Source organism: Balaenoptera musculus, chromosome 16 (assembly GCF_009873245.2).
Source record: "Balaenoptera musculus isolate JJ_BM4_2016_0621 chromosome 16, mBalMus1.pri.v3, whole genome shotgun sequence".
Lineage (NCBI taxonomy): Eukaryota > Metazoa > Chordata > Mammalia > Artiodactyla > Balaenopteridae > Balaenoptera > Balaenoptera musculus.
This window is the reverse complement of record NC_045800.1, coordinates 586148-611545: the sequence shown is the minus strand read 5'-3', so window position 1 is coordinate 611545 and position 25398 is coordinate 586148. Positions and strand designations below refer to the sequence as shown.

The window sequence follows — 25398 nt, the reverse complement described above, 5'->3', positions numbered from 1 at the left end:
GGCCCTCCCCACCTGCAGCGACACTTCCCCCGCCCCACACCGTTGCTTCACCCGTACACGCGGCATCTCAGAGAGAGACGGGCTCCTTTTGAGAGCACAGCCTGAGCCCCCAGGGACACAAACGTCCCCTCGTCACACCTCAGGCGCCCACGGCATCCCGATCCCCGTCCCTCCATGGCTGTGCACTGAAGCCCTGCAGGCTGACAGGACCAAGGATGGGGGGCAGGTGGCCTTGCCTGCCTCCCCGGGGTGATGCCGGGTCCATCCCTGGCTCTGCGGTCACCTGCCCCCAGCTCTCAGCATGGTCTGGCCCTCAGGAGGCGCTCAGCAAACCCTCACTGAATGAGCCGGGGAGTTCTGGCCGGGTTACCCCATCGACCCCCAAAATAAACAACCTCAAATGGCCTCGAGAATCCCGAAGTTACAAAGTATCACCAAAATCATCACCACGTGCAGGTGCAGGGATCCCAGTGCCAGCCTGGACCCAGCTAAGCCACCTGGCCGAGGCTGGGGTCTCTGCATGCTCACTGCAGGGGCGGTAGCGACCCCAGGTCGGGCTGAGGGGGATGGTCCCCAGCAGCCTTCAGCGGCCCCTGAGGGGATGGGGTCAGAACACACGCCCCTCCCTTACAACGGGGCCAAAGTGCTTTTGAAGCTATTCCCATGCAGAGGGCACTCCCAAATCCAGCAACCATCAGCCTGCAGTACCTATGTCACCGTGGATTCACAATTCAAACATGACTTCTAAGGAAAATTAACATCTACACCCCTTACGATACGTTCTGATTTATATTTTTCTCCCAGAAAGTCTCCCAAGAACCCGGGAAAACTTCCCTAAAGGACAGGCTCCTTTGGGAGCAGGGCTGGAGTACAAGGGTCACATCCGTGCAGAGGTGACACGGGGGCTGAGGGGCCGTGGGCAGGGACGCACCTCGGCGTTGATGAACCCCACCTCCGCGAACTTGCGCAGCAGGCTGGGGGACGCCTGCCTCTGCAGGGTGGCGTCCGACTGGCCCGAGGAGTCCTGCCCCGCGCCATCCTCGCCCTTTTTCTTCTTCCCTGGAAAGAGCAGAGCCGCAGGATGCTCGGAACCCGAACAGCCTTTCAGGGAACGCGGCGCAGCCCCGGTGCGGCGGCAGGGTCTCTGCGAGGTGGCACTGTGCCCAGGAGGGGCTGGCAGAAACCTCCCAAGCGCAGGGGCCCCACGGGGTGGCGAGGTGTCCCCAAAGCCAGCTCGGCCGCGGCCAATCTCCCGCCGATTCCCTGACAGCTGGGCTCTTGGTTCTGTTTGCGCGGTTCTGCCCCTCGAGAGGCCCCGGCCCCGCCCCCAACACCCACGCCCCGGGCCTCCTGGGACTGCCCGCAGGTCCCCCCATCCTCACCGTCCGCAAGACCAACCTCTTCCAGGGACCTGCAGGCCGGACTCGTGCGGACCCAGCGCTGACGGGGGGAGCCGGCCCAGGCCCACCCTCCACCCACAGGCCCCCCGCCTGCAGCCCTGGGTCCCCTCGCTGAGCCCCCGTGGGCCCCGCAGCGACCCCAGGTCGCCTGGGGAGACCCCGCCAGTGCGGGCGCCCAGCGGTGGCCCGGGGCCTACCTCGCTTGAGCCTCGCTTGCCGCTGCACCTTGCCGACGTCATACACGAGGCAGAAGCGGCTGGCCGTCCGGCACACGTCCCACACGCCCTGCTTCCGGGCCACCGTGGCCATCTCGGCCCAGATCTGTACCCTGCACAGGTGCGCCATGAGCTCTGTGCTCGGGAGAACCAGCGCAGCGCTCCTGCCGCGAGCCCAACAGACGCCCCAGCCCGGACGCGGGGCGGCGGGAAGACCCGCGGGGGTGCTGCCCAGGGCCAGGTGAGGGGGTGGGCAGCGGTCCGGTGCCCCCGCCGCGACGACCCAGAAGCCCCCGCACACCCCCCGGCCACTGCCCGCTCACCTCTCCTTGTCGTTCCGGCCCCGCAGGCGCCGCACGTGCCCCGCGGCCTCGTCCACGCTGAGGGAGTGGTGCCGCGCCTTCGCATACAGGTGGGTGAAGCGGCCCCGCTTTTTCCCGGTGGAAACTGAGGGTGGACAGTGGGACGGGGCAGTGACACGGCGGGTCTCGGGTCAGGGCACGTTCCCGCAACCCCAGCACGCAGGACTCTGGACGGGTGTGGTGGCGCCTCCTGGGCGTCTTTTGACCTTTTCATGAAGATTAGGTCCCGCTAGCTGTGCCTCTGTGGGGGAGGGGCGCCGGGCACCAGGGGCAGCTGGTGCGCAGAACGACCCCCCTCTGCACCCGCCGGGCCGGCCCCGAGAGCCCCCACCCACGCCCAGCACAGTGGCGGCCTTCAGCAGCCGACTGGCGGAGACCCCGCGGAAGGCCCCCGCCTGGCCGGTTGCTCCTGCCCGGCCCCTCGCCGAGTGAAACGCACCAAGAGAGCCCGAGCGTGTCCGGGGCGACTGCCCACCGGGCCCGTGCCCCTCACACCCGGCAGGACGAGAAGGAAGCACGGGGTGGCACTGCCACGTCCCGGGCAGGGTGACAACAGGACCTGGTGATGTGCGGCGGCCACAGAGACAGCACAAGGTCCGTGGCCCACCAAGGCCAAGGGTCACATCCTAGATCCGTCCCCCAGTCCCCATCCCAGATCCACAACACTGGCCACCGCGGGCTCCCTCCGCGGTTCCTGTCTGCGGACGGCTGGGGCTGCCCGGCTGAAGGCTGCCGGGGGAGCCAACATGAAGGGAGCCCTGGGCGACCTCAGGGGGGACTCCGAGAGGAAGGGCGCCGGGGTGCTCCAGAGCCGGGCGCTAATCTGCCATCTGCAAGGGTTCGATATACTTGGCGGTAATGCAGAGAAGCCCAGGACCCCCATCCTCGGGGGGGACAGTGGCATGGGGGGAGTGCCCCCTAAAATATATGAGGAAGCCCTAACCCCCCAGAACCCCAGAATGTGACCTTATTTGGAGATGGGTCTTACCAGGAAAAATCAAGTTAAAATGAGGTCATTAGGGTGGGCCCTAATCCATTATGACGGGTGTCCTTGAAGGGGGAAACTGGACACAGAGAGAAACGGGTGCAGAGAACAGCCAGCCGTGCAGGCCCGGAAGACGGGCCCAGGCAGCCCTTCCCTCCAGCCGCTCCGTCTCAGGCTTCGGGCCTCCAGGCTGTGTGACGGCGAACGCTGCTGTGTGAGCCTCCCCCCGCGCCACGGGACGTGCTCTGTCGCGCAGAGTGGGGACCCGAGGCTGCACACCAGCACCTCAGGCCCGTGCGGCGGAGGTCGAGGGCGGGGGGGTTCAGGCGTGTGTGCGCTGCTGAGAGCGCCTGCACACCTCTGGCCTCGTTCTCGCTGTCGAGCACGATCTGGAAGGTGTCAGGGGCCAGGGCCAGGCCCGCGTTCACCAGCAGCGCCCGCTTCTTGCGCACACCGTCCTCGGGCATCGCCTTCTTCGCCTGCGAAGGGGAGACGGCGTGATGAGCGCTCGCGTCGTCCGGAGCAGCGCCGCTGCCCATCTCTCCCGAGCGCTCCTGGCCTGACGGGGCCCCGCCCAGGACGCCTGCCCTCCCCAGGCGCAGAGGCCGCAGGGCCCAGGTCCGGGGGTGGGGGGGCGCACCTGCTCAATGGCCAAGGTGGCCTTGTCCTCGGCGCGCTCGGGGACCTGGTACAGAGTGGCGCAGAGCTGCAGGCGGTTGAAGGCCATCTTGAGCTTGTCCTGGTGGAGGCCCAGGGTGTCCAGGAGCATGGCCTTCTTCAGGTGCGCCATGGCGGCCTCCAGCCGGCCCTCATCCTCCTCAATGTACGCCATCTCCATGTGCACTTGGCAACGGAACAGGACCATGAGGCTGGGGGGACGGACAGCATTACACGAGCCCGGCCAGGCTGTCGCGGGACGCCCCCTGGCGCCTGGCTTTCCAGCCCTGCCTTCCGCCCTGCCTTCCCCCAGGGACCCACGGAGGACCAAGAGGAGGTCCCTGCAGACCACAGGAGACCCCAGAGCCCGCTGGTGCGCCAGGGCCGAGGAGCAGCGGCTGGGCCCAGCCGGGCTCCACGCTACAGAGACCAGCTGTGACACGAAAGCCAGGTGGCGGGCTCAGCAAACACGGGGCGCCTGACGCTGCATCTCGTCCAGCACCCCGGGAGGCTCTTGGCGTGGCCAAGCAAGTGAATTTAGTACAACCGAAGCCCAGGCTTCGCCTCAGGGGATGGGCGCTCTCGGCCCTGCTCTGAGTTCTCTCCGTCTCGTCGGCCGAAGCACACACACCCCTGCTCAGAACGCCTCCCGTGGACCCGAGGGCCCTGCCTGGCGTTTGCCCCTGCTGGTGCCTCTGCTGGAGGCTCCTGGGCTGGGCGGGGCTGGAGACGGCCTGTCTAAGATGGTAATACAGTCTCCTCCAAGCCTTTCATCCGCAGCACGCAGAGCCCCGCGCCACGCCTCCACCCTGGATGCGAGCATCAGAGAAGCCAACAAATTTGGTCGAATTAAAGTTCTAGGGGACCCACGAGCCAACCCTCAGCCACGACAAGGCATGAGCGTCACACGCTAGGCCTGTGACCTCAGGGAAGAGGATGCAGTGCCCACAGCACCTGGAGGCTGGCACTCCGCTGCTCGGGGGGCAGGAGTGGCGGGCAGGAGAGGGCACCTGGTTGATGCCAAGCGTGAGGTCTGCGCTCCCATCAGGGAACCAGGTTCCACAGACTCTGCCTGGAAGTCTGGGCAGCAGCCAGTAAAGGGTCACTTCCTTCTTTCTTGAGGCAGGGGAAGAGGAGGCCCACAAAATGGGAGCTGGACCAGCACCGAACTGTGTGCTCTGGGCAGCCTGACCTTGAATCCATAATGTGAGACTCATCCAGGGCTGGACCACCCGAGGAGCGAGCTGAGGCAAGCCGACGCCACACAGAGAGGTCTACACAGAGGCACAGCCCTGGTCAGGAACAACCTGCCAGGCAGAGAGGTCTACACAGCAGAACAGCCAGCATCAGGAACAACAACCTGCCAGACAGAGAGGTCTACACAGTGGAAGAGCCCTGGTCAGGAACAACCTGCCAGGCAGAGAGGTCTACACAGCGGAACAGCCAGCATCAGGAACAACCTGCCAGGCGGAGAGGTCTACACAGCAGAACAGCCAGTATCAGGAACAACCTGGTAAACCACTGGCTCAAGGAAGCCACGGAGACGATGGTGAGTAAGCACAGCAGATTCGAATGAGAGACTCCATCCCTGCCAAAACAGGATGAATGGGACCAGATGAAAAGGACTTAGAAATGAGTAATTTTCAGAGTTCCTTCTGCTTCCAACTGTGATTAAGTCTCTGCCATGAGTAGCCACTGTAAAGCTGGACCAAACACAGCACTGGGTCTGGGCAGCACAAGTCTGGGGTCCCGGGAGGCGGGACAACACTCCAGTTAAAAGGCAGAGATTATCATACTAGACAGAAAGAAGTGAGACCAACAGCAGACTACATGCTTTTAAAAGCTGTGCTCTACACTTTAAATTGAAAGATCCACAGAGGATGAGAATTGAAAGGATGGAAAAAGAAACGCTTCAGACGGGCCCAGGTGGTTTCACTGGATTCTATCAAACATTTAAGGAAGAAAACACCAATATTGCACAAACTCCTTCAGAAAGCAAAGGAGAAAGAATCCTTCCCACCTTCCCAATTCATTTAATAAATTCAGCATGACCTTGATGTCAAAACCTGACAAAGACATTACAAAAGAAGAAAATCACAGGCCAACGTCCTCATGAACCTACACGTAAAAATCTTTAACAACACGCTGACGTGTCAGGACCATGCAGAGAATGCAAGGTTGGTTCACCACTCAAAATTCAATCGGCATAATTCACCACATTAAAGAACAAAAGAGAAAAGTCACAGACCTTTTAATAGATGCAGAAGAAACATTAGACAGCACTCAACACCCACCCATGATTAAAAAAACAACACAGCAAAGGGACATTAACAATGTGTGTACTCTATTGTGTGCAATTGTATCTCAATAAAGTTAATCAGAAAAAGAACTGTCAGAGAAAAAGAGGGCAACTGGAAGACATTATTTTTAAAAATCAGGCAAATATGAAAATAAACTAAAAGGATATTTTGGAAGGAATAATCATTAAAATTTTAAAATATAGGCTAAAGAAAGGAAGGAAAATTAGAGAATTTGTAAAATAAAAGAGTACTAATGGCCTGGAGGAAATCTGTCAGAATTCAGCGTGTCACACATGGGGGGTGGGGCCATGAGTGTGGAAGGTTCGCTGGGGGTGGGGGGAGGGTCAGGAGCTGGGCTAGGAGCCCGTCATACATCCCCATGGGATTCCAGAAGGAGAAACTACTTTTAAAATGGGTAAAAATCCCAGATTTGAAGAGAGATGCAACCCTTCACAGCCAAGACCCCCAGGTGCCGGCAGGAAATGAACCGTACTGGAGAGCCTGGGGACCCCCCTTGCCCACCCTCAGGCTGACAACCAGGCCCCTGGCTCGCCTGCCGAGACCCCTGCTCCGAGGGCTCAAGTAGGTGACGAAACCCAACCTTAATTAATCACAGGAGCAGACGGGGCAGGGCAGCTCTCCCCACTGCCCCTCCCTGAGGCTGCACCCCCCTCCTGGGTGACCCTCCACACCTCTTCTCTGCCCACCACACCAAGTCCCCGCCTCCAGCCCCCTTGTCTGCTGGGGACCATCTGCACGCATCCCCATGGGCTGCGACCCCCAGCCTGGGGGCCCTCACCGACTCACCGCCCACCCCACCTTCCCTCCTGCGGCCTGTGCCCACAGGCCCGTGCCCTGCCATCCCCCTGCCACACAGCCCAGGACCCTCTCGACCTCAGATGGGCGCCGCCTGGGTGCCCCCAGCCTCCCCCCACAAGGCTCTGCCCCCCGCACTCCAGACGCACCTCCCCCACGGGCTGCGGCCTCTCGAGCCGGCACTTCTGCGGGGAGCCGTGGAGTCCTGCTGCCCTTCCGGCCCACTTTTTGGGAAAATGAGTCGGACGTCGTCCTTACCCCAAGGGTCTCCCGCCCGCTTGTCCCCCCCCGGGGGGACAGCCCAGGGCCGCCACCTGTCCACCTTCTCCAGGACCTCCGCGATGGCGGTCAGCGACTTCCGCAGATGGTGCCGCAGGTCGTGCTGCAGCAGCGGGAGGCATGTGTCCCACTGCGTGGCGCACACCACGTGGATGACCCGCGGGTCGCCCAGGCGCACAGCTCGCTGGAGCACCGTGTCCAGTCTCCGTACTATATTCAGCTGGGTCTGCACAAAGGACAGTGGCCCATGTGTGAGGCTGGGGGCCAACGCGCACCACAGGGCGAGCCAGGGCAGCCCCGGCCGACCCTGAGCCCAGGAGGCCACAGGTGGGGCCCGGGCCCACAGTCTGAGTCTGTCAGTGGAAATGGCCTGCGTGATTTTTTCTAGAAGGGCCCGGCTTAGAACGGGCTCTGCGCCCTCTGGGTGTGTCTCTCCTCTGTGAGCCCATCTGGGCGAGGCTGCTGATCTCCTGGCCCTGTATATTTATGGCGCCCACGCCCAGTTACGTCCACTACCCAGTGAACAGCTCCTGCAGTCTGTGCCCCACACGCCCTGCCCAGCAGACAGGCGCTGGCCGGCCTCAGCCTGTGCAAGGGGCCTCACCAGCTCCACGCCACCCTCAGCGCCCACCAGGGCTGTCCGGGCTCCCAAGCTCAGCCATGTCCGTGGGCCCTGGCTTCTGGCACCTGGGGGCCTCCCCTCGTGCTGCTTCCAGGCCACAAGGACCAGCGCAGGCTTGGGGTTCAGACCCGGTGCCTCCTGGCTGCCAAGATGGGTCCATCAAAGCCTCATGAACTGGTGCCACTGAAAGGCCCTTGGCCCGAGGTCCGAGGCCGACAAAGGCAGAGGGACACAGCCCTGCAGTCCCAGCGCCACCACCTGCCAGCAGCAGCACGCGGTCCACAGGTAGCCCACGACCTCCCTCGAGAAGGTCAACGCCGGCAGGGGCAGGCACCTGGGCAAGGCCAAAGGGAACACGCACATGCCCCAGGTGGCCTCGAACTGGCGGAGCCCCGGCCCAGCGGCTCGTCCTCTGGCAGAGCTCACAGCGCCGACGCTGCCTCTCCCGCTCCCCCCGGGCCAGGCGGGGACGTGGGGCAGGACAGCCCAGCTCCAGGGCTCCAGAGAGGGTTCCAGGAGCTGAGCCAGGGGGCGGACACCTGGGCCCCAAAGAAAGGCCAGACGCCATCATCCTGCTTCAGTGTATTTTGGTTCCCTTTTTTCAGCTGCAGGATTCTTATTAAAGAACGTAAATGACCGCTGGACTCCTCTTCTGGCGGTGGCTGCTGGACCAGCTCTGACTGCATTACACAGGACGCTGAGCTCACGTGGTCTGTCACTTTGCCACCGTGTTCACCAGGCTGCCGCACGCCAACTCCTCAGAGAGACAGCTGCCTCCTCACTAAGTACCAGTGGAATATTCTAGACAAGTCAGGGGTTTCCAAAGGGGGCAGCGAGGGAGGGAGGAACGCTCATGGGGGTCCTCTGGACCTGCCCTCCCCCCTCCCAGGGTCCCCCCTCCCCCAGCCCCTGTGATGACCTCACCACTTCACTGGAGCCCCTCTGTTTCCCAAGCCCAGCGAGGAAAAACCCAGGTCTGGGCAGCACCTGGCTGCCCAGCGGCAGCCCCGCACTAGAGCCAGGGCAATGTCTGCCTTCCTGGACCTGAGTCAGGATGGCAAAGGGCTCTCATGGGGACTCAGCGTTCACCAATGGCAAGCGTTATCAGTGTGCTGGGGTGGGCCACTCCACACGGGCCGCAGGAGGGCTTGGCCAGAGGACGGTCTCACCCCAGCCCCCGGCCCAGAGAATGGGCTGCATGAACCCAGACGTCCGCCAGGCCAAGGTGGCCCTGGGAGCCGTGGGGGACCCAGCTCCGTGCCGCGGAGGAGGACGGCAGCCGGCCTCGGCAGCTGAGGGCCACCCAGGCCCCTGGAGCTCCTGCCAGCGAGGCCACAGTCGCGGGTGGGAAACCAGGGCACAGGGGGCTGGCCCGCGCCTGTCAGGTCTCCCCCCCAAACCCGGCACCAGTCAAGTCACAGGGTCCAGGGAACCTGCACAACAGTTCAGCATCTGCTGCGGCTCCTAATCGAGGACTTACCTCTACAGCCTCTCGGGTGTAGATTTTAATTTTATTTGCAAGTCTTACAGCTTCCAATTCATACTCCAGGCATTCGATTTCAATTAGCTTCCCAGGATCCTGCGGGGCACAGGAGTTGTTGTGTAAGATGGAGAGTCTTAACGAACGCGATCATGCACATTCATTAACTTCAAAGACCATTTAAAAATACAATTCGTGTACTAGGTAGAAATTCAACAAATAAAAACTAGATAATACAAATATATATAAGAAAAACTTAAAATGTTTCCAAAAGATGCAAAGATTTAAATGAGAAAGCTAGAAAAAAAATTGTTTTTCACCTTTGATAGTTAATTTCACTGGACACAGAACTTTTAAATAACTACACCAACTTCAGACAAACGCTCTGTTATGAAATTTGGCCAGCAATTTCTTTCGTTGAATCCCTGCCAGGTTTGGACGGGGCGTCCTGCTGGAGGCGGCGGGGCAGCAGGGGCCTGGGATTTGCTGGGTGGGTGGCTGGGGCACACTTAACTTTTACAAACTGCTCAACTGTTTTCCCAAGGGGTTGCCATTTCCCATCCCACTCCTGGCCATCTGGGACGGTCAACCTCCAGTCTAGCCATCTACTAGGTGTGTGCTTGTGAGATAACAGCTCACAAAGTTTCCTCTTGTTTTTTTCCTCTTAACGTTTTTCCCAGAAGTTTTATCATTTTAACTCTCACGTTTTGGTTTATGATGCGTTTTGAGTTAATTTCTGTCCACGGTATGAAGCGCAGGCCGACGCTCACTTTCTCGCGTGTGGTTGTTTCCTTGTCCGGTACCATTTGGGGACAAGATGCTCTGTCACCCACCAGAAGCCTCTGCACCTCATCCAAGTTGGAGGCCCCGAGTTTGCGGGTCTCTTTCTGGACGCTGTCCTGTCCCTCAGTCTCTGTGAGTCTCCATGTCAAGGCCACCCTGTCTTAACCACGGTGCCTTTCTACCAGGTCATGCTCGTCTTCTGACATTGTTCTGCTTTTTCAAAGTTGCTTTTAGCTATTCTAGATCCTTTGCATTTCCATGTAAATTTTATACTCAGTTTGTCAATTTTTGAAACACTCCCACCGGGACTTTGAATCGCATTGAATGTACAGTTCAATCTGGAGAAAACTGACATCTTAACAATATTGAGTCTTTTGATCCATGTTATTATCTTTGACTTAAATAGCCAATTATCTTTTCAAGAGATTTACATATTTTTCAGTCTCTGTGTGACGCATGTGGCTCCCCTTGCTGGTCCTCTTCACTATTTGTGTGGATCCAGATTTCGACCTGGCATCATTTTCCTTCTGCTTGAAAAAGTCCTTTAAAATTTCTTGTAGTGTAAGTCAGGCTCTTTCAGATTTTGTATATTTTAATAAATACTTATTTTGCCTCTGATTTTCAAAGATATTTTCTCTGAGTGTAGATTTTTTAGGTTGATAGTTTTTTTAATTTTATTTTAATATTTTAAGGATGTTGATCTTATGTCTTTTGGCTTGTATTATTTCCTACAGAAAGTCTGCTGTCATTCTTCTCTCTGTTCCTCAGGACATAATTTCCTGCGCTTTACAGATGATTAAATTTAGAATTTTGAGCCGTTATTTCTTAAAATATTTTTTTCTGTTCCCTCCTTTCTCTATTCTTCAGGGACTCCGATTACATACACATTAGTCTGCTTGCAGTCGTCCCAAGCTCACTGATGTTCTCTATATCCTCCTTAGTGTTTCTCCTTTCTGTTTCATTTTGGATAGTTTGCATTACTATACCTTCGAAAGTTTGCTAATCTTTTTTTCTGAAAAGTCTACTCTGCTTTATTTTATGTAAAAATTTTAATTTAGGTATAACTGACAAATAAAATTGTATATATTTAAAGAGTAAATGTATAAAGTGTAAAAGCGTATACATTGTGGAATGATTCCCATAATCAAATGAATTAATTCATCCATCACCTCACCTCATTGTTGTTTTGTTTTCTTTTTGGTGAGAATGCTTAAGATCTTTCTTACCAAATTTCAAGTATACTCTACAGAATTATGAACTATAGTCACCACACTGTATATTAGATCCTCAAAACGTTTTCATCTTAAAGCTGAAAGTTTGTCCCCTTTGATCAGCACCTCCCCACTTCCTGCACCCCCAGGCCCTGGCAACCACCATGCTATTCTGTTTCTCTGTCTGGCTTCTTTCACTGAGCGTAATGCTCTCCATATTCATCCACAGTCACAAATGGCAGGATGTCCTTTCTCATGGCTGAATAACACTGCATTACACACACACACACAATTTTCTTTATCCATCAACAGACACTTAGGTTGTTTCCACATCTTGCTTTTGTGAATAATGCTGCAGTGAACATGGGGGTGTAGGTATCTCTTTGAGATCCTGATTTCATTTCCTTTGGACATACACACAGAAGTGGGATTGCTAGATCATATGGTAGTTCTACTTTTAATTTTTTAAAGAACTTCCCTACTGTTTTCCATAATAGCTGTATCAATTTACATTCCCAACAACAGAACACAAGGGTTCCCTTTTCTCCACATCCTCACCAACACTTGTTATCTCGTCTTTTTGATAACAGCCATTCTAACAGGTGTGGGGTGATACTCACTGAGGTTTTGATTTTATCTCCCTGATGATGTTGAGCACCTTTTCATGTACGATTTGAGTATCTTCTTTGGAAAAATGTCTATTCAGGTCCTTAGCCCATTGTTTCCCATTGGATGATGATAATTTCCTACTGATGTATGAGTTCCCTACATATTTTAGATATTAAACCCTTATCAGATACATGGTTTGCAAATTTTTTCTCCTATGCCATAGGTTGCCTTTTCATTGTGTTGTTTCCTTTGCTGTGCAGACACTTTCTAGTTTGATGTAGTCCGACTTGTTTACTTTTGCTTTTGTTGTCATATTCAAAAAAATCATTGCCCAGACCAATGTCAATAAGTTTTTGCCCTATGTATTCATATAGGAGTTTTATGATTTCAGGTCTTAAAGTCTGTAATCCATTTAATTTTTGTGAGTGGTGAAAAGGTAGGGGTCCAATTTCATTCATCTGTATGTGGCCATTCAGTTTTCCCAGCACTGTTTATTTAATGGTGTCCTTTCCCTGTGGTGTTTTCTTGTTGCCCTTGTCAAAGATTAGTTGACATTATGTGTGTGGCCTTTTTTCTGGGCTCTCAATTCTGTTCCATTGGTCTATGTGTCTATTTTCGTACCAGTACCGTATGTTTTGATTACTATGGCTTTGTGGTATAGTTGGAAATAAGGAAGTGTGATGCCTCCAGTTTTGTTCTTCTTTCTCAAGAGTGCTTTGGCTCTTCTGTGGTTCCATACAATTTTTTTTTCTATTTCTTGAGAAATGTCATTGGAATTGTGATAAGGATTGCATTGAATCTGTTGGTGATTTTGGGTAGTATACACATTTTAACAATTTTCATTCTTGCAATCCAAGAACATGGGATATCTTTCCATTCTTCGTGTCTTCTTCAATTTCTTTCATCAATGTCTTCTAGTTTTCAGTGCACAAGTCTTTCAATTCTTTGGTTAAATGTATTCTTAAGTATTTTACTGTTTTTGATGCTATTGTAAATGGAATTGTTTTTGTAATTTCTCTGATAGCTCATTTTTAGTGAACAGAAACGTAACCGATTTTTGGATGATGATTTTGAATCCTGCAACTTAACTGAATTTGCTCGTTAGTTCTAATGGCTTTTGGTGGGGTCTTTAGAGTTTCCTCTGTATAAACAGGTTATGCCAAATGCAAACAGGGACACATTTACTTCTTCCTTTCTGATTTGGATGACTTTTCTTTTTCTTGTCTGACTGTTGTGGCTAGAACTTCCAGTACTATGTTGCACAGAAGTGGCAAGAGTGGGCAACCTTGTTTTATTCTTGATATTAGAAGAAAAGCTTTTAGTCTTTCACCATTGAATATAATGTTAGCTGCGGGCTTGTCATATGTGGTCTGTGTTATGTGGAGGTACATTCCTTCTATACCCAATTTGTTGAGAGTTTTTATCATGACAGGATGTTGAATTTTGTCAAATGCTTTTCCTGCATCTATTAAGATGATCGTATATTTACCCTTCATTCTGTTAACGTGATATATCGCATTTATTGATTTGCCTACGTTAAACCATCCTTTCAACCTCAGGATAAATCTCTCTGATCATGGTGTTTGATCTATACAATGTTCTGCTGAATTCAATTTGCTAGTATTTGTTGAGGATTTTTGCATCTGTGTTCATCTGTGATATTGGCCTGTAATTTTCTTTTCTTATAGTGTCTTCGTCTGGTTTGGTATCAGGGTAATGCTCACCCTGTGAACTGAATTGGGGAGTGTTCCTTTCTCTTCAATTTTTTGGAAGAATTTTTGAAGGATTAGCATTAATTCTTCTTCAAATATTTGGTAGAATTCACCAGTGAAGTCATCTTGTCCGTGTTGGGAGATTTTTTGATTACTGATACAATCTCCTTACTCATTGGTCTATTCAGATTTTCTATTTCTCCATGATTCAGTCTTGGTAGGTTGTATGCTTCTGGGAATTTATCCATTTCTTATAGGTTACCCATCTTCCTGGCATATAATTGTTCATGGTAGTCTCTATGATCCTTTGTATTTCTGTGTTATCAGTTGTAATGTCTCCTCTTTCATTTCTGATTCTGAGTCTTCTCTTTTTTTCCTAGTCTAGCTGTTTGTCAATTTTGTTTATTTTTTCAAAAAACCAGTTAGTTTCAATGATCTTTTCTATTTGTTTTCTGGTCTCTATTTCATTTGTTTTTTGCTCTGATCTTTGTTATTTCCTTCCTTCTGCTAACTTTGGGCTTTGTTCTGTTCTTTTGGTTTTTTTTTTTTTTTTGTTCCTTGAGGTATAAATATAGGTCATTTATTTGAAATCTTTCTTTTTTCTTATTGTAGGTGTTTTTGGCTATGAACTTCCCTCTTAGGACTGCTTTTGCTATATTCTATAAGTTTTGGTATGTTTTGTTTCCATTGTCCTATGTTTCTAAATCTTTTTTTCCCTTTTGATTTCTTCTTTGTTCAGGAGTATGTTGTTTAATTTTCACACTTTTGTGAATTTCTAGCTTTCCTCCTGTTGCTGCTTTCTGGTTTCACACCATTGTGGTCAGAAAATCATCTTAAACTTGTTGAGACTTGTTTTATGATCTAACACAGGGGCCCCCAACCCTCGGTCTGTGGACTGGTACCAGTCCACAGCCTGTTAGGAACCAGGCCGCACAGCTGGAGGTGAGCGGCGGGCGAGCGAGCAAAGCGTCACCTGCCGCTCCCCAGCGCTCGCATTACCGCCTGAACAACCCCCACCCACCGTCCGTGGAAGAACTGTCTTCCTCAAAACTGGTCCCTGGTGCCCAAAAGGTTGGGTACCGCTGATCCAATATATGATCTGTCCTGGAGAATGTTCCATGTGTGCTTGAGAAGAATGTGTATTTTCCTCCATTGAATGGAATGTTCTACACATGTCTATTAGGCTCATTTTGTCTAAAGTGTAGTTCAAGCCCAATACATACTTATTGATCTTCTGTCTGGATGATCTATCCATGTTGAAAGTGGGGTATTAAAGATTCCTACTATTGTTGCATTGCTGTCTATTTCTGCTTTCAGATTTGTTAGTATTTGCTTAATATATTTAGGTGCTCCGATGTTGGATGCATATACATGTACAATTGTTATATTCTCTGACAAAATTGATCCATTTATCATTAATGATATTATTGATGCAAAACTGCAAAAATCACATCATCTCAAACTGTATGAATTGCACTTAAAAAAGACTGAAAGGAAATTTACCAACACAACAATTTAGGCCCTCCTGGTGAGGGGCTTTTGAATCCTTTCCGTTTGTTTTGTTTTTTTGTTTGCCTCTCATGCCCAGGTCCCAGCGAGCGGGGGTGGTGCCCCCAGCCCCTGACCACCTACTTTGCTGTCCATCTTCTTCAAGTCTGAGAGGCAGTCAGAGGCGATCTCCCCACACTTCAAGATCAGAGAAAGATGAGCTAATTCAAAAAGCAAAAGAATTCTGGAAACAGAAACAAAACAGCATCGGGTCAATAGGAGGCAACAAGAAACACCCACCTGTGGGTAGAATAAGCCTTCAGCTGTCACTCAGGGGAGGCAGGAATAAAATGGAAGAGAAGAGAAATCATGGTGAGGGTCCCTAAGCCCAGCCCCCTCTGGCCCTGACGCAGGATGTGGAGGGACTTCCACTGCCTCAGGACAGGTGCAGGTGCAGCCTGATGAGGGGCTGTGAGCCCTGGGCATCACCACTTGAGCCCTTGGTGGGGGGCAGGGGTGACAAGAGACAGACACGCATTTCCTCGGGGCCGGCTCTTCCTATCCCGTGACCAGAGCATTCACAGTCACCAATCGCCAATGGGGGTCTTTGTGGAAATCAGCAAGTTGATGCTAAACTGTGTATGGAAATGCAAAGGACCTAGGCTATCCTAAGCAACTCTGAAAAAGAACAAAGTCAGAGGACTAAACTGCCTGATTTTAAGACTTAATATAAAACTGCAGGAATCAAGGCAGTGGTTCTGGTGGGAGATGGGCCAGGCTTCTCAGCCTGACACCATCACGTCTTGATGAGGCAATTCTCTGCTGGGTGGGGACCCGTCCTGCACACGGTGGAGTGTTTAGCAGCACCCCTGGTCACCAGCAACAGTGGCCACCAGCAGCGTCCCCAGACATGCCAGCCTCCCTTGGGGATAAGCCAACACCTCCCTGCTCTTTCCGAGGCAGGTGTCACAATCTGAGTGTGGCCGGACCACACGGACTGCACTTTGTCAGCTCCTCTCAGGCCCGCAGCCCCACCCCCGCCCCCCTCTAGTGACCGCGACCCAGCTTCCGCCCACTCACAAGGAACGCGTCCCCGCCAGAGGAGCCCCGGCAACACTAACGCTTGCCTTCACCTGACATGAAAACTGAAGAGTGCCCTGTGCTGCCAGTGGTCACGGGACCCCCAGGGGAGGTAAACCCTCGGTCCCACTTGGTAGCCAGGTGCCATTTTTAGCTCTGGCCCCTTTAAGTCCCCTGTGCCCCTTTTGGTGGCTCGGAGCACAGCTGCGATGCCCCTGGATTGTCGTCCGCAGACCGTTCCTGCCTGTGTGTCAGTCCCCTCGATGAACTTCCTAACTGCACTTTATGGAGCTGCTGCTTCGTTTTTCAGTCTCAAAGACACTTCTCAGCCAGGAGAATATTGTCCAGTATCTCTGCCTCCCGACTCACCCCGGAAGCAAGCAGCTTGTCCGCTGTAATAGGCACCCTCCCTTCTCCCTTCACTGGGGGCGGTGCAGGTCCCTGCCCTCCGTCCCGACCCGTGCAGCCCGGACCTCCAAGGGCCCTGGCGGGGCCTCCAGAACGACAGCCCCTCTGGCCTCCCCGAGCTCCGGCCGCCTGGGTCTGTTGTGCAGGGAAGAAGGGAGAACCCACAAAGGGAGCCATCACTGATTTTCAGTCCTGTTTTGGTCTTAAACTCACAGAACTTTTATTTCTACCCAGAATTCCAGATACAGAAGCCCAGGGGCCCCTCACAGACGGCTGGAGCCTCGGGGCTGAGGAAGGACCTGACCCCACAGACAGCATCTCCAAGCGGCTGAGCCCGTGACCCTGGGCAGCAGGGGACACGCCCCTTCCAGGCCTGGGAGCAGCAACTGGGCTGAGCACTCGGGAAGCTGCATCACAAGCCACTCAGCCGGCCTCTGAGCCACAACACAGTAAACTGGCAACAGCGAAGCCACAGACCCACGGGCGGGGAGGAGAGAGGGCCGTGTGGTGGGCGTAGGCACAGAGGCCCGGGGTCAGGAGCAGGGGCGCAGCTGGCTCCGTGCGGGCCACATGCCGGGGCTCCTGGGGGAGCCGGGTCAGCGCCCACCGACCGGGCTGCTGGGCCAGGAGCGTGGGGACTCCCTGACGGTCTAAATGGAGCCTGGTCCAGGATAGTGGGGGATGAACGTCAGCTCAAATTATTCTTATCTTAAATAAAACACACCTGGGGACTTGCCTGGTGGCGCAGTGGTTAGGAACCTGCCTGCCAATGCAGGGGACACGGGTTCAAGCTCTGGTCCCGGAAGATCCCACATGTCGCGGAGCAACTAAGCCCGTGCGCCACAACTACTGAATGAAGCCCGCGCGCCTAGAGCCCAGGCTCCGCGACAAGAGAAGCCACCGCAATGAGAAGCCCACGCACAGCAACAAAGACCCAATGCAGCCAAAAATAAATAAATAAATAAAATAAAAACATATCTGTACATCAAAAATTGTTTTAAAAAAGACCTAAAAGGTAAACATACTGACACAATTGATAATTATACTGGAATTGGAGGGCTCAAATTTTGAAACAGAAAAAGCTTTTGCAAGTCCTTAGTAAAATGATTTACAACCTCCTTTTTAAAAACTGGGCAAAAGAAATCATTGGAAAATTAACGAGAGAAAAAAAATGTCCATAAATATATGAAAGAAAGTTCCACTTCGCCAGCAGGCAGCGGACCTGCAGTGGAGTCAGTGCCGTCCCAGGCGGCGGGGCAGCTGTCCTGGTGTCATGCGGTCCCCTCTGTCCCCAGGGTCCCCCCTCTGGAACCTCCTGGGGCCCCTGAGGGAGGCTGTGCCCAGGGACGGGACGAGCTGGACCTGCTCTGAGTTAGAACAACTCAGAGAACCTGATGAAAGAGCTGAACTGGGATTACATTCCAGACCTTTCTTTCAGCCTCTGGCTCAACTACCAGTTCCCAGGAATCCGATCCAGGACTGAACTCTGAGAAGCGCTCCCAGGACTCAGGGAGCAGAGAACTAACACCTGAGACACTCAGCGAGAGGTCTGTGCTTCCGCTGCCGAACCGCTAGGCGTCTGCTCAGAAGGTGTAAGACTTGAAAAGTGTTTGTGATTAGAAGTCGAATTTGACTTTAAAAAAGTATGATGTGAAGTTTCATAACCCAAGTGCTGCCAAACAGTACAAACCTCAGGACAAAAAAGACTAGACAGAAATACACTAAAACCTCCACAATGGTTGATACTTGCTTGGGTAATTATGGTTATGTTTTTTTTTTTCCACATTTTCCTATAGTTACAAAATGCTGTACATAGATGTGAAACTGGAAGAACATAAACACTTACTTTTCCTCTCTGATCGAAGGAAAGTGCTGGTGATTGTAATAACTTAAACATTTATAGGTATCCTTCAGAATTCTGTTGATATCTTCAGATAAATCATTTTTATCCAGTTTTCTAGAATGTAGATCAATTTAATCAAATATTAAACAACCAAAAGATCCTGTCAGATTTCTTTAAATTATCCTAAAAAAATCTGAAGTCTATGAACTTGTGCCCTCACTGAACAGAAGGCCGAAGGTGACACCTCCTCCTTCCTTGCCTCCGTTCTCCTGATGACCTCTCACGCCCCTCCTCCCTCACTGCCAGCCCAGGCTCTATCTTCCTCCATCACTAAGAACGGACTCCGAGGACGCCGTGCACAGGCCCTGCACCCAGAACGAGTCCCACACCAAGAGCCCACCGGAAGGGAGGCTTGGCACTTCCCATCTTCCCAGATCCAACCCAGACCAGCACCTGCCTCCTCTGGACAGCTGTCCTCCCCACTCACACACTGGCATCTCCTCACTCTCACACTGGGATCTCCTCACTCTCACACCGGGATCTCCTCACTCTCACACCGGGGATCTCCTCACTCACACACCGGGATCTCCTCACTCTCACACCGGGATCTCCTCACTCTCACACCGGGATCTCCTCACTAACACACTGGGATCTCCTCACTAACACACTGGGATCTCCTCACTCACACACTGGGACCTCCTCACTCACACACTGGCATCTCCTCACTCTCACACTGGGACCTCCTCACTCTCACACCGGGATATCCTCACTAACACACTGGGATCTCCTCACTAACACACTGGGATCTCCTCACACATACCGGGATCTCCTCACTCACACACACCGGATCTCCTCACACACCCCAGGATCTCCTCACACATACTGGTATCTCCTCGCTAACACACACTGGGATCTCCTCACACCCCGGGTTCCCTTCACTCACAGACACCGGGATCTCCTCACTCACACATGCTGGGATCTCCTCACTCACACACACTGGGACCTCCTCACTAACACACTGGGATCTCCTCACTCACACACACTGGGACCTCCTCACTAACACACTGGGATCTCCTCACACATACCGGGATCTCCTCACTCACACACCAAGATCTCACTCACACACTGGGACCTCCTCACTCACACGCACCGGGATCTCCTCACTCACACATGCTGGGATCTCCTCACTCTCACACAAGATTCTCTACCATCCTATTTCCCTCTCGCCACCACAGCAGGTCTCAACCTGGGTACAATCTCTCCCGTGCACTCTCACCCAGTCCCATGAGGGTTTCACCCACAACTACTCTCTTTTTGTTCAAGCTCATGGTCAAGTCTCAAGCTTCCTTTGGCAGGGCCAACTGAAGCATCTGACATGGCTGCTGTCCCTCTCTTCTAAAGCCACCCTCCTCACTGCTGAGGAGCTGCGCTCACTCTGGCATCCGCCCCGGAGCCTCTCAGTAAAGGGAGGCAAGGCCGAGCCCGCCATCCAGCCTCACCATCCCTGCACACGTGCCTCCGACCCGGCACACAGACTATGTGGTGCCTGTCCCCTTCCCAAAGCGCTTACGCTTTTAGCATATTAATCTGGAAAGTGACAGACAGGCTAGTAGAACTCCTCTTTTCTTCCTTTAACTGAAGCTCATCCATTAATTCATGTCGGACCTGTTATAAGATGAAAACAGAATATTAACAGAGATTTAAGCAAATAATTAGGAAAAGACCAGATATTTTGTTTAGCTATTATTTTACAAATGTTCCTCCTTTAAAAGTAAAATTTTGTAATTAACAGTCATTTTTCTCATTTATTATGCTTTATGTTTAGTTTTTCTTATATAATTTGATTCCTATATATAAAATTAATAGGTGATGAACGCTCTTTACACACTGTTGCAGTAATTACTTAAATTACTAATTTTCTGCTAACTTTTTAAAAAATTCAGTGCTGTTAAAAAGGAAATATTCAGTCATAACGAAGGAAAAGATTTTGTTTTGTTCTGTTCATGCTCGTACATATGTATGTATGTTTTTGTATCGCTCAGTGGATGGTCTTGGCTGTTTTTTATCCACAGTTTCCTGAACAATGGCTTAAGAAAATGACTTCTTTCTACAGTTTGGAATATTCCAGCTTACCATGAGAGCAAATATTTGTCGGTATTTCTGTGGCGCGTTAGCCTTGATGAACGGTGCTGCGGTGGCACAAAATTTCGCGGCCTCCTCGTGTTTTCCAGCTTGTAGATAACACTCCAGAAGCTCCCTGGATAATACAAAAATAGTCCATATTAAACCTGGATGAAGTCATTTTCTGCTGCAAACGTCTAATAACCCGGTCATTATATTTTTATGTTTTACAAATTTCAGAAAGATGCAGGGATTGGCCAGCTCCTTACCCCACGCCCTGTATGGGGCTCACTGGGCTGGGGCCGGGGCTGGAGAGCTCGGCCACTGCCTGCAAAGGGAAAGGGGACTTTGCGCTGTGATTACCGAGGACTCAAACAACGGTGTTTTACAGAAAGAGCACAGTTTCACTTATTTTCTGTTACAGCCTCCCCAGATAGCTGTAAAGCAGGTGAGGAATGCCTGCACACTCTGCATTCCAACTTCAGGGCCGACCCTCTGGGCACCCCCAGTGGCATCCACAGAGTCACTGGCCGCAGACAATGCCACCCAAATACAGGAAAGCGTCACCGAGCGCCTTTCAGCCCGCCTGGCCGGCTGGGGACCACTTGCTGACATCCATGCAGGGCTGTCTGTCCCTGGGGTTATGCACTCGGGGCAAGCTTCCCAAGTGGGGCCACCTGGATGCGTGAGCATTCTGGCCAAGCTGTATGTTGCTAGAATGTCTACTAGATTCACAACTTATTTATTTTCAAAACCATGAGCCAGGACTATGACACAGGCTCCCACTTCCTGGGTTCTGAGTAGAAGCACTTGTCCTGTGGTAACACCTGTCTGATAGGACACCGTGATGACATCTGCAGAGTTTAGAAACATCTGCAGACAAGACACACAAAACCTGACTCTAACTTCGGACTAGAGAGCACTGCCAGGGCTGCGATGTGAAATGTGGCCACCAGGAGCGGGGAGGGGAAGGCCAGCGTCCGCCGGGCGTCTGGCGACTCACAGCATCAGCTCTGCCCGCCAGCCCTTGTCCTCCTCCTCAGTCTCATTCAACACGCTCACGATTTGCGAGAGGCTGGGGATCAGGTGGTGATGATACCCAGGCTTGAGAAATGGCCTCGCCATTCGCCAGTAGAGGACCGACGCGTTATACACCAGGAAGTAATACCTGGGGCACAAGAAGAGGGTGGGTGAGGCTCACCCAGAGCCAGTCCGTCCTGAGCCCCTTGCTGAGGGAACCCAGGGCCTCTGTCTCTGGCAGGTGCAGCAGCCCTGCCCGAGCCGCCCCGGCCTGGCTGCCAGATGCCCTGCTCAGCCGAGTAGGTGGCTCCAGTTCAGACCCCGCCACAGGCTCCTGGGTCCAGACCAGAGATCCCATCACTCCTTCGGCCATTCTGAAAAGTGATCAGCTCCCCATAAAAGTACCCAATGAGGAAGACCTCCTTCGGTTTTCAAGGGATAGACAAGAACGGGCAAGTGCAGGGGGCATCAAGGAAGGCTGCCTGGAAGAATCAGCCAGGAGAGCAGTACAGGGAAAGCGGCTTGGGTGGGGTCCCTGTGCGCGTGGATGAAGTGCACGGTGGGTGAGGAGGAGCGCTGGGGAGGGAGCAGGGCGCCCTGAGAAGCTGGGCTTTTCCCTGAGGGCTGCAGGAGCCCCCAGAAGAACCCAAGTGAGGGAACCCAGGCGCCTCTCTGGAGGGGCCACCTCTGCCTTGCAGGACCCAGGTACCTGACGGTGCTGGTTGGCTGATGGACGGGTGCTTCCGATGACCGCTGTGCCCCAGAGGAGGGAGGACCAGGCCCAGCAGGAAGACAAGGCTGCCTGCTCCTTCGTGGGGCTACTCAGACCCCTCATCCACCAGCCCCCGAGGTTCCTGGTCCCCCCCAGGCAGTCTGCACGTCCCCCCAAGACCCCTGGAGTGCAGCACTGACCAGGCCCCTCCCCAAGGGTGCCCACAGCTTGGGCTCCAGGGCTCCAGGGCATGGTCCCCCTGAAACACCCACTGTCCTTAGAACCTGTGGCTCAAGGCCGGGCCTTGCCATCCAGATGTCCCGCTGAGGAAGGGTCTGCAGGGCTGGGCCCTGCATCCCCAGCAGCTACGACAGGGGCTGGCCAGAGGCGACCATCCACAGCAGACGCTGGGAGAACGATGAATGAACCTAGGGTTTATGCTTAAATGTGCTTTAAACGTTGTGTCCTGTTTAGACAGGCTGTATCAATACCAGTCTGTATGCAAACTTAACAATTTCAATAATATTTAAGCAGTAATTAAGTAGAAAACTGTGCTGGAGTTTCAGGGGAATCACCCCTCCAGACATGAAGCCGTGGGCCAGGCGATCTGCCAGGGGGAGCACAGGCCGGTGGGGGCAGGGCAGGGAGGAAGCCCAGATGCCAACCCCCCAGAGAGGACCAGAAAGGGAGGTGCCTGGGGACTGGTCAAAGGCGAGGTTCCCACAGAGAAAGCAGGCAAAAGGCATCTGCAGGTCATAGAGACCTTTGCACAGGGAAGAGGATGCAGCTGAAGGGTCGAGTGTGCGTGCGGTCCAGCTCCAACGCTAGAGACGTGAGCCCACAGCCTTAGATGCAGTAAAACACGAACAAAACAAGACAAAAACCCCAGCGTCCAAACAGACAGAACCACCTGGTAAGCTCTGGTTCTAAACCTTGTACACACTCAGTTAGAAATGGCCGATCCGCCTTGCTCACCTTGGTTCTCCTTTTGCAAAGTTGATTGCCTTCATATACTGAGTCACGCAATTTTCAAATTCCTCCTAAACAACATAAAGAATGCACAATTAGATCAGATTTGCTACTGGAACATCAATCACCGGTCACCGTCACTCCCCGGAACATTAAGCCTCTCTGAAGACGGGCCCGGCCCCCAGGGTGTGAACAGTGGGAGTTCACAGAAGCTCTCAGGAGCTCCGCCCCCTCCCTGGAAGCCTGGAAGTCCACCCCACCCTGCGCCCCACCTGTGCTGCAGGCATGACCAGGCACGGGGACACAAAGGGCAGAGGTCAAAAGGACACAAGCCAGACCCCTCAGGGAAAAGCACAGGTGGGAAATGCGGCATCTCACTTCACTGAAGATGAATCTGGTCACCCAACTCCCAACAAAGCCGTTTTAAGGTGAGTCTGCCTGACGCCATCTGGAGGCGGGGGAATTTTAACTGCGGCGGTACAAGCCGTGGAACTTTGAGGAGAATGAAAGCAACCTCAGGGGAAAAATACAGTAGGACAATTATATATTCATTTCAGGATGGCCAACTAGCTAAGGCTGCGCTTCACCTCGCCAAGACACTCAAGGTTGTACACACCAAGGCTTCACGATTCAAAAGGACAATAAAGAAAATCGGGAGGAACCAGCACGCAGGGCCGGCGGGGACGCTGGGACAGGGCCCGGAATCGCCTCTCACCATGTTTTCGGTGGACTTGGGGGCACACAGCTGGGCCCTGCACAGGTGCGCTCGGCCCAGAAACTGGGTGACCGGCCCCTTCACCTTGAAGTACATCCGGATACAGTCCTCGCTCACCTCGGGCTGCCCCATCTGCGCAAGAACACAGACCCCCCCCCACAAGAGGTTCGCAGAGGGGGCGGCCCAGTGGACCACCCACCAGGGGCTGCCGCTTCCCGCTTCTAGTACAAACCAAGAAATCAGGGTCCCCTGAAGGCGCCTCCCTAGGACCCCTGGGATTAATCACCTTCAGGGCCTGTTCTGCACACAAAACAAACAGGTCGGGGCTGAAGCTTTCTGTGGGGTCAAACTCTGATTTCCCCAGGTTGGCGGACTTGATCAACTGATAAGCCCTCTTCAGGGACGCAGCATCTATCAGGACAGGAGTTGAGGCAGATTTGGTCATCACGCAGCCATTGCACCACCAAGCGGCAGTGGGGACGGTCAGGAGGGCCCGGGACGGGGCTGGGGTCGGGCAGGCACCCCCGTGCTGGCGCCCGCGCTGGCCCGGTCCTCTCCGGGGGAAGGAGCCCAGCAGCGAGATGCCCGAGCTCAGTCCTCCGGGCCCCGCAGCAGCTCTGCGGCTCCGGCTTCAGGAGCAGCGTGAGGTGAATAATCCTTGAGCAACGGTTAGGAAGGACGAAAGGCTTCCTTTTAAAAAGGCGCCTTAGTTTGCCCAAGTCAGACAAATCCTCGAAGGGCTGGCTTCAAGGGGTCATTGGATCAGGCAGGGCGGGGGTCAACAGGGTGGGGACAACCTCCCCAGGAGTGAGGGTCTCGGCAGGTCCCGAGTTCTCCCCGGGGGCGGGGGTCCGGCGGGTCCCGGGGTCTCCCCAGGGGCGGGGTCGGGCGGGTCCCGGCGCCCCCCCACCCACCCTGCTGGCTCTCGGCGCGGGCCAGCTCCTGCATTATGACCGGATCCATGACGCCGGCGTCCGAAGTGCCCCAAGGTCGGTTAGCTTTCTCTCCGCGGCCCAGGGGTTGCCTAGCGACAGAGAAGGGCGGGACCTACGGGTCGGCGGCGGGGCCAGAATTGTCCGGAGGCGAACCGCTCCGGCGCCCACGCAGTGAACGCGCCTCCAGCCCCTCGGAGAGGACGTGAGGGCGAGGCGCCCGCCTGACCCGGGTCGCGTCCTCGCAGGCGGGTCCGCAGGCTCTGCCCCTGCCTCCCGCCCCTGCCCACCCCCGTGGCGGGGCTGCCCAGTGCAGCTGCCCCAGGTTCCGATCCGGGTCCCTGCCGGTCCAGGATGCCCAGGGTTCGGGCCCTGACCCTCTGCTGACACCCCCTCGCAGTCTCCCAGAAAGCGGTCCTGCGTTCCTTAGCTCATTCATTCATGTATCCTGCAAATAGTTAATTGCCCCCTGCCACTGGCCGGGGCTGAGCTGGGCCTGAAAAGGCAGCCGGGTGGACGGCCGCCCCCGTGGGGAGGGGACATCACACGGGCACAGAGTAACTGGGGAAGCGCGGGAGCCAGGCCACTTGTAGAGGGGTGTGGTCCCGAGGGGGGTGTTGGGGAGAGTGCCCCAAGCTCAGGGCAGTTGAGCTGAGGTCTGAAAGAGGGGCCAAGTGCT

The 25398-nt window shown here is 53.9% G+C and overlaps 1 protein-coding gene across 3 annotated transcripts in view; it reads right to left on the bottom strand.

Moving 5' to 3' along the window:
• Window positions 1-24784, bottom strand: part of CFAP46 (cilia and flagella associated protein 46) — an 85293-nt gene extending 60509 nt beyond the window's left edge. For 2 of the 3 annotated variants that reach the window (XM_036829325.1, XM_036829326.1), the window contains exons 1-16: window positions 24702-24784; window positions 24074-24198; window positions 23788-23919; window positions 23079-23143; window positions 21375-21539; window positions 20384-20507; window positions 19821-19915; window positions 18254-18364; window positions 15064-15163; window positions 9117-9215; window positions 7050-7240; window positions 3603-3831; window positions 3321-3441; window positions 1939-2062; window positions 1598-1728; window positions 932-1059 (exon numbers count right to left, since the gene is read on the bottom strand). In XM_036829325.1, coding sequence (XP_036685220.1) covers window positions 932-1059; window positions 1598-1728; window positions 1939-2062; window positions 3321-3441; window positions 3603-3831; window positions 7050-7240; window positions 9117-9215; window positions 15064-15163; window positions 18254-18364; window positions 19821-19915; window positions 20384-20507; window positions 21375-21539; window positions 23079-23143; window positions 23788-23919; window positions 24074-24198; window positions 24702-24750 — 1989 coding nt within the window. In that variant the 5' untranslated portion in view covers window positions 24751-24784. Of the gene's footprint in view, window positions 1-931; window positions 1060-1597; window positions 1729-1938; window positions 2063-3320; window positions 3442-3602; window positions 3832-7049; window positions 7241-9116; window positions 9216-15063; window positions 15164-18253; window positions 18365-19820; window positions 19916-20383; window positions 20508-21374; window positions 21540-23078; window positions 23144-23787; window positions 23920-24073; window positions 24199-24701 lie in introns of those variants that run through there. The other variant, XM_036829327.1, reaches the window with a different exon arrangement.
• Window positions 24785-25398: the final 614 nt, after the last annotated feature.